The 11,221-nt window shown below is 50.7% G+C and overlaps 1 protein-coding gene across 8 annotated transcripts in view; it reads left to right on the forward strand.

The window, feature by feature from the left end:
- The first annotated feature begins 3,318 nt into the window (after positions 1-3,318).
- ZC3H18 (zinc finger CCCH-type containing 18) overlaps positions 3,319-11,221 on the forward strand; it is a 60,689-nt gene continuing 52,786 nt past the window's right edge. For 3 of the 8 annotated variants that reach the window (XM_073882384.1, XM_025860369.2, XM_073882389.1), the window contains exons 1-2: positions 3,319-3,499; positions 10,561-11,159. In XM_073882384.1, the coding sequence (XP_073738485.1) occupies positions 10,575-11,159 (585 nt within the window). In that variant the 5' untranslated portion in view covers positions 3,319-3,499; positions 10,561-10,574. Of the gene's footprint in view, positions 3,500-4,054; positions 4,591-4,618; positions 5,703-7,718; positions 7,910-10,560; positions 11,160-11,221 lie in introns of those variants that run through there. The other 5 variants (XM_073882386.1, XM_073882385.1, XM_073882388.1 and 2 more) reach the window with 5 other exon arrangements.

Raw genomic sequence — 11,221 nt, forward strand, 5'->3', positions numbered from 1 at the left:
GTTAAACTCAGACTCGGTGCCCCCCCCACAACCACCGTGCAAACACCTGTCACAGTTCAGTGGGTGGTGGCAGCTATCTCGGTCCGTATGTGATGTTCATGCAGGCCTGTTGTCTTTGACCAGCCCAATGGCCCTGGCCGGATGGGCCCACGTCAATCAGCACTCTGAATGTGTGGGGTGCATGCCTGCCAGTTAGCGTCAGAGCAGCTGCTAGTGACCGTTGACTCCAAATGACCCCGTGGATAAAACAGAGGTTTATGTTTCTCCTACAGAATTGTCACAGCCAGAGTGACCTCACCTGGAGACACAGAACACCTGGGGTTTGTGGTCGGACTCCCTGGGTGAGGTCCCAGCTCTGCCCTTCACAGCTTCTACTTCCTCTGGTGTAAAACAGAGATCGCAGCGCGGGCTGCCTCCCGAGGATGTCACGACCACGCCCAGCACACAGCCTGCGTGAGCAGGGAGCTCTGTGAACCGACTGTGTGTGCCTGCCACCTTGTGGCCTCCTCCTTCCCTCCGGAGAAGGAGGCAGCAGGTGTGAATAGCCCCGCTCTATAGAGCAGTGAAACTGAGGCTCACAGGGACACTGCTTATATGCTTACACCCAGGGCCTACGGCTCAAGGCACAGCGATCCAAGCCCGTGGTATTTAGGTTCACGGAGACTGGGTTCTGACCCATCTCAGCCATTTTCTGTCTCTCTGAATGCGGCCCCCCAACACACACACATACTCCTGGTGCTGCAGATACTGTGGCTGGCTGTTCAGTGCCTGACCGGGAGCTCATAGTCATGCGGCGGAGACAGACAAGGCTCTGGAAGAAGGTCCATCCTGGGTGAGGCCTGAAGAAGGATCAAAGTTCAGCAAGGAAATGTGGGAGCAGCGTCCCAGGCAGCAGGAATGGTATGGACAAAGGCCTGGGGGCAAAGCAAAGTGTGCAACCAGTTGAAGGCAAGGGAGGGGGCACAAGGGCTGGAGATGGGTTAGGGAGCAGGGACAACACACCCGAGGGTTCAAAGCTTATCTTGGGGCAGAGGGAGCTGCTGGGGGGGCCTCAGGCTGGAGCAGTGAGATTATAGTCAGGTGGCTCTTGGTGTCTGGGGGAGGGTGGGGAGCAGGGGAGTGGCTGGAGCTGTGGCATGAGCCCCCCCCCGCCCCCGCACGTGAGGATGGTGGGTGGAGAAAAGGGAGGGTAGCTGGAGATTCCTTCAGGAGGTAGAACGCTGGACAGAGTCTGGCCCCCTCTCCCTCTCCCACAGAGCCCTCGCTCCTTCCCTCCCCCCACCTCCTCTCGCTCCTTGCTCCCATCCTGCATTGCCCCCCCCATGTCTGCCTCTACTTCTTTTCTTTCCTTTTTTTAAATAATAGCTTTGGGGGCACCTGTGTGGCTCAGTTGGTTAAGCGTCTGCCTTCGGCTCAGGTCACAAGGCCAGCGTCCAAAAAATCTTTTTTTAAAAGTGAAAAAATAATAGCTTTGTTGGGGTATAATTCATATGCCATAAAATTCACCCTTTTCAAGTACCCAATTCAGTGGTTTGTAGTACGTGCCTATCACCACTAACTCCGGAACTTCTTACCCCAAAAGAAGCTTTGTTCCCAGTAGCAGCCACTCCCCATTCCACCTCCCCCGGCCCCTGGCGACCACTCTTTACTTTCTGACTTGATGAATTTGCCCCTCCTGGATGTTTCATGGACATGGAATGTATTAGTCAGCTCGGGCTGCCAAAACAAAATACCACAGACTGGGCAGCTTAACAGAAATTTATTTGTCACGGTTCTGGAGGCTAGAAGTCCAAGGACAGGGTACTGGTGTGGTCGGGTTCTGGCAAAAGCCCTCCTCCAGGGAGGCAGGCACCACCTTCTTGTGCCCTCATGTGGTGTGTGGGGGGTGGGGGGAGAACTCTGTGCTACCTCTTCTTATAAAGACTTCATTCCTTTATATGACTAATATTCTATTGAATGGCTAGACCATATTTATCTATCATCAGTTGATGAACATGTGGGTTGTTTCCCCTTTGTAGCAATTGTGAATAAATCTGCTGCCAATTTCCGTCGGTGTACGGGTGTCTTCGTGCATATTTCATTTCTCTTGGGTTAGCTACCCGAGTGTCATTGCTGGGTCGTATGGGAACTCTCTGCATGCCCCCATTTCTTCCCTTGCTCGTTTGTTCAGATAACACGGGGCAAACGTCTAGGAGTTCATGCAACTTCACAGTCCGCCAGACACTTACATATGTGGCCCAACGGTGGCAGGCTGCCCCAAGGAGGAGCTCTCTTTACTGTTTACTTCAGGCTTTCTGGAGGAGGAAGATGGGCTGAGGGAAGGCCCGCTCTGCTCAGCATCACCTAAAACCCTTCATTACGCCCAGAACCAGCTATCTAATTTGCAGTGTCCAGTGCAAAATGAAAACCTGGGCCCCCTGTTCACAAATGATTAAGAACCCAGCCCAGGACCTTCCTCTTTAAAATGGAATAGTGCACTCGGTGGAGCGTGCCACTCTTGAACTCGGGGCTGTGAGCTCAAGCCCCACACCAGGGGTAGAGATTACTTAAAAATAGTATCTTAAAAAAAAACATAAAAAGTGCTGTTTGGTCCCCTGCAGGCTGGCTCCACGTTGCGGGGCTGTGCGCAGCTGGTAAGCTGCCCAAATGCTCCCAATACCACATGATGTCCTTTCGCTCACAGAAAGCTGATCACATTTAGTATTACGCAGAGCTGTTTATTCCCACAGAAGTAGTGAAAATTGTCTCTGATATTGAATCTTAGTATCTACGATATGATTGATTTTTTTGTTGAGCTAATTATTTTTAAGAAAGCGGGAATGGTTAAAAATCTTCAGCTTTGACATTTAAACTCAATACTCAAAAATGATTAATTTTGTGTTGAATTGACTATACTCAACAGAGCGTAAGCGATTTAGTCCGACGGAAATAGCTAAAAACGTCCGGGCTTTGAGGTTTAAACTCAATATCCGAAAAATGAATAACTTTGTGTCAGGTGCCCACGCTCCACGGGGCGGGAGCTCTCGGGCCCGGCGGGAGGAGATAGGATTTCCGGCTCCGGGGGCGAAACCACCTGCGCGGCTCGGCCCGCCCCCCCCCCCCGCCCCCCCCCCCCCCCCGCAGGCGCGGTCGGACGGCCGGCGGCGCGCGGGCTCGGAGACACGCCCCGGGGCGGGGCCTCCGGCGGCGCTTGCGCCGTGGCTGGCTCGAGCGGGCGCGCGCCGCGGGGGCGGGGCCGCGCGGAGGCGGCCGCGCGGAGGCCGGAAGGAAGCGGGCGGAGGGCGGGGCCAGCGAGGGAAGCCCGCCGGCCCGCAGGACGACCGTCGCGGCCTGATGACGTCGCACAATGGCCGGCCCCCGCGGGTAGTGGAGCCCGTTTGTTCCGCCCGCGTCGCGCCTGAAGCCGGAGCCTGTGAGGAGCGGAAGGGCCGAGGGACGTCTTCCCCGCGCCGCCCCGACGCCAGCGGAGCCGTGGCCCCCTCCCCGCCCTCGCGCTGAGGTAGGTGGCGGCGGCGGCCGCGGGAAGGCCGGGCCCGCGGGGAGGAGGCCGAGGCGGCCGGGCGGGGAGCGTGGCGGCGGCGCGGAGCCGAGGCCCGGGAGCCCCGGCGCCGCCGCCTCCGGGGAGCGCTCCGGGCTGTGTCCCCGGCCAAGCGTGGCTCTCGGGTCCTGGGAAGGGGTCGCGGAAACAGGCACGATCCCGCGTTCGGTCCGCGGCTTGCCGGCCCGGGGAGCCCTGGAACCTACTTGGAGCCCGAACTCCCCGTGGCTGCCTCTGCGCCCCGCGGTGGAGTCCATTCTCCCGAAGCTGTCATTTCTCTTCCGGGACATTCGCGTGGCACATGTTTGCCGCCCACGGCGGGGGTGGGGGGGGGAGGCACGCAGATTCGCCCTCCAGAGGAGACCAGCCCGGACTGGGGATGGGCTCTTCGGAACTTTGAGCTCTCTGGAGCTTCCCGGAACTTGCTCCCTCGGCTTCAGTGTGCACAGGTTGGATGTATTGGCTGTGCCCCAACTCGCGCTCCACTCTTAGGCATAAACTTCCTTGCTCCTTTAGGATCCCGAAGGATGCCGAGTCCTTTGGATAAACTAACTGTAGCTATCATGCTGGGAGAGCCTAAGACTTCACTTCCAGCCTTGCTTCTGCTAAAAGTTAAGTTTTCTCGAATACTTTATGACAGCGCGTTTGTTGTGTAGAGTGGTTGATCGTTTTAAGAGAGCTCTGTTCAGCAAGCTCTTTTGCAAGAGTAGGTCAGTGTTCGATCCGTTTGGGGAAAATGGAAGAAGAGAGTGTTTGGCATCTGTAGTACTTCCTGGGGGCAGAGCACTGTCTCATCGTTTCTTCTTTGAGACTCACCTCTCTCCTATTGCTCGTGGAGTGGAGTTGGAGTCTTTGCCTGAGGATTTTACAGTCTGAGCACGTGTGTGTGTGTCCCAAAGGCTGGAACTCCTCTCTGGTTTTGGGTGGGGAATTCCCAAATGTTCTAAGAAAGCTTTGTGGAATCATTCCAGAGAGCCAGCAGGTAAGCTGTGACCTTGCTTATGTATAAGAAGGTTTTTTGCTTTTTCACAGCTACAGATCATCATCCCAAGGTGAGTGCTTCTTTCCTGAGGAGTTTTGGTGGTCAAGTTTAGTCAGTTTGGGGGTGGTGTCTGTCATCGACTTTGACGTTCTTCCTTTAGATGTTGTAAATCTGTGAAGTTATGAATCAGAATTTTTAACCAGATGTACCAGAACTTGAGCGTTCAAGTAGGGATTGCTCTTTAAAAGTTGTTATCCTGAAAGGTTATGCTTGTATTTCATTGCTGTTCCTTTGCCAAAACTGCCTTATAACTTCTGTTTTGGCAATGAATATATAAGTCATATGAGAAAATTGGTCTCATTCAATAGTCGTACCCTATGTTTAACCACAAATCATCTTACCTGGCTTGGTAGCTCACCTCATGTACCAGACCAGGCTCTGAATGGTCTCCCCTGACCTCTCAAAGTGACTTACCTTGAGGGGAGGAATACCTGCTTGCTACTAGAGCACCAGGAAAGAACTTGCGTGTTCTAAAGGTCCCTCAAACAGAGAAGTTCCCAAAATGCTCTGCACTTTAGCATTGCCGTTGGAATCAGTGTGCAGCCTTCCAGCGTGGCTGCTGGGAGGTGAGGCAGCACCCACTGCAGGTCTGAACTCTGGTGTAGTCTTCTAAAAATGGGGTGCTTATTTCCAGTTTCTTCCTGGTATGCAACAGGTAGTTTCTCAAGTAACAAGATTTTGTCATTTATTCAACAAGCATTTATCGAGCATCGTCTGCCAAAGGCAGTGTGCAGTGGAAACACAGTGATGGACACTTGTCATTCAGTTCTCTGGGCAAGTTCACCATCTTGTGGGTCAAAGAACCGAAGAGGTAGTTCTAAACTTCGCCAAGAATCCTCAATTACAAGGTGATTGTGTGAGAAGAACAACTGAGTAAAAACTCTGAACCGGGAGTTGGTGAAGATGTGACACAAGAGGACCCTTCATGGCATTGTCTGCATTTGATAGGCTGCATGTTCTTCCTAGCACCTGACCTAAAGTGTGCACCCAGGTGGTTGCCAAATTGAATTCATCTCAAAACAGGACGTAGATGCCCAGTGAGACCATGAACCTGCCCAGCCCAGGGCCTGGAACACAAACCATCTTCTGACCCCCAGTGACACTTCTCTTCTGTGCAGCAAGGTGTGGCTCACGTTGTTTCTAATAGGTAGATTCTTTGGCACATTTTTCTCTCCAAGGTGCTCACCTGTGTGCAGCCTCATATTGTTGAATCCTAAGGGGTTCCATAGGTAAAGAAAAGATGTGACTCCTCAGGAAATTGTCACGGCCTCCTAAGGGTGATTGTGTGTCCCAGTGTGCCTAGGATAGCTCCTCTTCATGCCTGTTGTAATTATTTTTTGTTTGGTTTGTTTTCGGTTTTTTTTTTTTTTTTAAGATTTTATTTATTTGTCAGAGAGAGAGAGGGAGAGAGTACAAGCAGGGGGAGCGGCAGGCGGAGGGAGAAGTAGGCTCCCTGCTGAGCAAGGAGTTCGATGTGGGACTCCATCCCAGGACCCTGAGATCATGATCTGAGCTGAAGGCAGATGCTTAACCAACTGAGCCACCCAGGTGTCCCACCTGTTGGAATTGTTAATAGTGCCCCCTTTTCAGTCTCAGACGTGACCCAATTTAGACAATAACATGGGACACTGCTACTAAGGGCCAGCTGTTTGCTGAGCTTGAAAAACACAGAGGTGAGTCTGACCCTTTTATTCAGGTACTTTGTGGAGGGGAGGGGTCTGCCAACAGACTTTACAGACAAATAGTTGTGGACAGCGTGGTTAGTGTGGAAATGTACTAGAATAACATATACTATACTTAGGGCAAGTGTTCTCAATTTGAGAGTGGTGGGTAAGCCTCAGGGGATTTTGAACTCCCTAAAGTGGAAGATAAAAATTGCATACATTCAGGTTTTTCTAGGGAGAGGAGCCATCCCGTCCCCTTCATCAAGATTCTCAAATCAATCCATGTTCCCCTGAGGCTAAGCACCACTACCCTAGAGCACTAAGCCCCCCTCCTAGTAGCAGGTGTGCCCCGGGACCTTTTGCCCTGCCACCTTCTGGTCAGCTCTGAAAACTGCCTTTGAGAGTCAGGAAGTTAGTTAATCTTGGTGTCCTTGGAATGTTGAAGTGATGTCCAAAATTTAAACTGTGGGGGGATGTATTCAGATAGTACTTCTTAAAATTACTTTCCTTGCCACAATACACCAGCCTCTCGGGATCGTGATTTCAGTCAGCATTTCCTGTGGCATCAGTATAAAGGTGTGCACCTTTGGGGTTTTTCTTGGATTCATGTTTAGTTTACATGTGTAAGATTCTAACTTTAGGCAAGTTTAAAATAAATGGTGTCACGAGTTGGACCTCCATATGTTCATAACTATTTTAACTAATAGACTATATAAATGGTATGTTAACTTTTCTATGTACATGAGAATGTTTTTGTTTCTAGAGGGCCTAAGATAGAATTGTAGATGGATCAGCACAAACTTTAAAAGAGAGAAAAGAAAAACAGGCAAAATCTGCTGGTTCAGTAGAAGTCCCCAGTATGTGTGGGTTCTGTTCGAAAAGAGTTTATAAAATTAGTTTGGAACTCAGGTCCCATTTTCCTGTAGAAACAATGGCAAAAAGCAGGGGTGGGCTCCTCTGCAGGTTGCACCAGCTCATTTCATGCATAGTGCGGGGCTCTGTAATTGACTACACGCCCTAGAAGCAGCTCTGATTCGCAGTCCCAGGATACCTGCTCAGTGGCCATGTGGCCTAGGTCCCCTTATCTGTGACAGGGAACATGCCTTATTTGGAAGGCTGACGTGAAGGATGGGTCAGGTACCTGACACAGAGGGGTCATCTCTTAGCAGATGGTGGTGGCTGTCAGCTTTATTGCAGACATCCTTGCAATGATAGAGTCTCCCATTGAGTAGAGAGCTGTTTGTCAAATGAAACCATGAATGAATTAATCAAGTGCACCCAGAGACTGGAAATGCGTCTGACAGAGGTGATAGGAGTCTGGTTCTTAGAAGTTGAGGATTACCTTTATTCGTCCTCTCGCTAATTCAGTTTAAATTCAAATATGTGGAACCTGTGCCAGGCATGTTACCAGGCTTATCTCATCTAATTGTTGCAACAGCCTTGTGAAGTGGATACTGTTGTCCCCGTGTTTCAGGTGAAGAGACAGACTGAGGTGTGGCAAGTGTACGTAGTTGGCCCAGGATCCTGAAGCTAGGAAGCGGAGGGGCTGGGGTTCAGCTCTAACGCAGAGCCCACACTGTTGCACTGTCTCTGTGCCCCATAAAACTGCAGCACACCAAGGGGAAAACTGCCCACTGGCCTGGCCCACTTTTTGCATTGGTTCAGGTAATTTGAAGTTAGGTACTCTTTTTCTTCCATTTCTTACTCTAGGATTTGATTTCAGTTTCCCAGAATATAAAAAGCAGTTTGGATCTAATCGTAACAGTGAAACCAAAGTGCAAACCTGTTTGCATCTGGGCCCCAGAAAAAGGGCTGTTACCAGGCTATGAGAGCTTGTATCTGTGAGCAGGGTAGGATGTTCGGAGGCCAGTAGCAGACTTGGGTTTTTCTGCAACTTATCAGTTGCAGATTTTTAAACTAGTTTTGACATACAATTTTAGATAACATTTGATTGATTTAAGTAAGAAGTCATTTTGTTTCCAGGGTTGCCATTGGATTATAAAATGTGAGAATCAGAATTTGTTGGGCGGGGGGGTGCCTGGGTGGCTCCGTCAGTTGAGAGTCCGACTCTTGGTTTCAACTCAGGTCATGACCTCAGGGTCTTGAGATCGAGCCCCGCATTGGGCTCCACACTAGGTGTGGAGCCTGCTTAAGATTCTCTCTCTTCCTCTCTCTGCCCCTCCCCCCTTAAAAAAAAGAAGAATTTGTCAGGTTTCAAGTAGGATGTCTGAGGTTCAGTAACCAGCTCCATGTGACCGGCTGCCCACAGGGTACAGGTCTAGATTCAGCAGCTGGGGAGATGAAAGTCACTGCCCTCCTGTGAAGAAGATTTCTTATATACACTGTGATAAAAACTAAGCAAAGATGGGCATAGGACTCATGCACAAAGGAAAATCTTACTATTCGGTAAGGAAGGGGAAGGGGCCCTGAGTGGCTGCTTAACCCCCGCTCCCTTCAGGCCCTGTCTGCGACAGCTGAGAGCAGAAAGCCCTTAGCTTTTGGGCACCTTGCTTATCTTTACTGTGGGTGGTAGGTATGCTGTGCACAGGGACAGGCTCTGCCCTGTGGGGCGTAGGGCTCTACTTGATTTTCAACAGAGTCCATTGTTTGTGGACTTTTTTATTTGAGAGAGAGAGAGCACGCATGAGCGGGAGTGGGGTGGGCGACAGATGGAGAGGGAGAATCTCAAGCAGACTCCGTGCTGAGTGCAGAGCTTGAGCCCGATGCCAGGCTCAGTCTCACAACCCTGAGATCACGACCTGAGCCGAAACCGAGAGTTGGACGCTTAACTGCCTGAGCCCCTCAGGCGCCCCTTGAGGACTGACTTTTTTTAAAAATTCTCCCAGTAGTCCTACCTCTGGATAGTGCAGTTAGGAAGACTGAAAAGTGAATCATTTTCAAAACTGTGGCCGTGAATGGATTGATTGGTTTGTAGATTTCTTTTGCTGACCATTTAGTTGATTTATAAAATGGTGAATTTTAAGTGGTTTGTCTTAATGTGTACTCAATTATAATAATTTCCATTAACTGCAAAAAAAAACTTTTAATTATAGGTTAAGATACCATCTCTTGGTATGTGCATCTTTAAACACAGGTTCTCCTTTCAAAAGTATAAATTTGAAAGATATATGTTTAGTTTTTAGTTATATAAATGCATAAAATAATTCTTTAAAGTATATAATTTCCTGTGTGTTTCCAGATCTTGCTGAGATACCAAGCTGCATAATTGTGACATACATTATTTTAAATTAAAATTTTGAAGAATCAAGTAAACGCTGAGCCTTTCACTGTCCCTCTTATTCCAAACTAGTTCAGCAGCGACCTGCTCCAGGCCGCACTGGTGAACGCTCTCTGGTGTTGGTTTAGTGCACATACTCCTGTCCCACTCTGCGCAATTTTTAAATTTAAAACAAAGGGAACAATGTCCTGTCATTGGGCATGGAGGTGGGCAAACGAAAAAATGTCCACTATATGATTATGTCTAGCTTAGTAAAAATAGAAAAAAAAATCCTCTAAAATGACGGTCTTTTTACATAGGAAACTACTCAGATACTTAAAATTTTCTGCCAGAGGTCTTTTCCATGACATACTATGTTAGAATGATAGTTCTCCACTGTTCTGTAAGATAATCACAGCATGCACGGATGAACGCCACCTTCTAAGCATCTGCTGGTGGCCCCGACATACAGATCTGTGAGAAGGCCCAAGGTCTGCATTTTCAAAGATCATCCCGAGTGATTCTGATGGGGCGATCGCAGCCATACTTGGAGAAGTGCATTCAGTAACAGGACATAGCCCATGACCTGGGGACAAGGCCGGCCAGGGTTTCTGCTCCAGACCTTTGAGGGCGGCTCCAGAAAAATAGCAGCGTGCCTTTAGTTTGGTTGCCTCATTCCATAATGCAACTTTTCTGGAATTTTAAAAATAATTTAAGAATCCAAAAAGCTGTCCCTTGCAATGCGTATCTTATTGCTCACTTTCTGTTTACCTGCCGGGTTGTGTTTGTGACAAGAAGTACTCCAGGTCTCTGCTGGATAGCTGCAGATGTGAAGCACTTACATACAGCTTAGGGAGTACTTGCAGCCTTGTGGAGGTATTGTGTGCAGGGCCAGCCAGCGTCCTTCCTGCTGGAACAGCCAGCAGCAGTGGTCTGTGGAGTGGGGTCTGGGGTTTGGAGGAGCCGTGTGGGACCAAGAGAGGTGCAGGTCCTGGTCCCTCCTGCAGGTCGGGAATGAGAATGGGGCCAAGAAAACCAGGCCAGGATTGACTTTCTGTTCTGCTAACTGCTGTGCATCTGTGTTCTCTTTCTTTCGCAGAACTGTGGGTACCGATGGATGTGGCCGAGAGCCCTGAACGGGACCCTCGCTCTCCGGAGGACGAAGAAGAGGAGCAGCAGGGGCTCTCGGACGATGACATTCTGAGGGAGAGTGGGTCTGATCAGGATTTAGACGGAGCTGGGGGGAGGGCTTCTGATTTGGAGGATGAAGACAATGCCGCCCCGGGACTGAGCCAGGAGGAGGAGGAGAGTCACTCTGACGAGGAGGGTCAGGACCAGGAGTCCGAGGCTCAAGATCTGAGCAGGGGCCCCACGAGCCCCCCACACGTGGAGGAGGGGGACGGAGGGGAGGAAGAGCACACGAGCGACCTGAGGGACGAAGCCTCGTCAGTCACCAGGGACCTGGATGAGCATGAGTTAGACTATGATGAGGAGGTCCCCGAGGAGCCAGCCCCCGCCGGGCAGGAGGACGAGACCGAGAAGGCCGGTGCCGAGGATGATGAGGAGAAGGGGGAAGGAGCTCCTGGGGACGGGGGCGCTGCAGGCATTCACAGTGTGGAAGACAAGGAGCCCCTGGAGACCGCCAAGGAGAAAACCAAGGAGGAGGATGATGGGGAGCTCGACGACGGGGAGCTTGACGTGAGTGCTGCCGGGGCTGCCGGGGCTGGGGGTGAGCGGGGGTCAGGCGTCCAGGACACAGG

Source organism: Callorhinus ursinus, unplaced genomic scaffold, assembly GCF_003265705.2.
Source record: "Callorhinus ursinus isolate GAN/ISIS: 27379988/994484 unplaced genomic scaffold, GSC_fseal_2.0 scaffold46, whole genome shotgun sequence".
Taxonomy (NCBI): domain Eukaryota; kingdom Metazoa; phylum Chordata; class Mammalia; order Carnivora; family Otariidae; genus Callorhinus; species Callorhinus ursinus.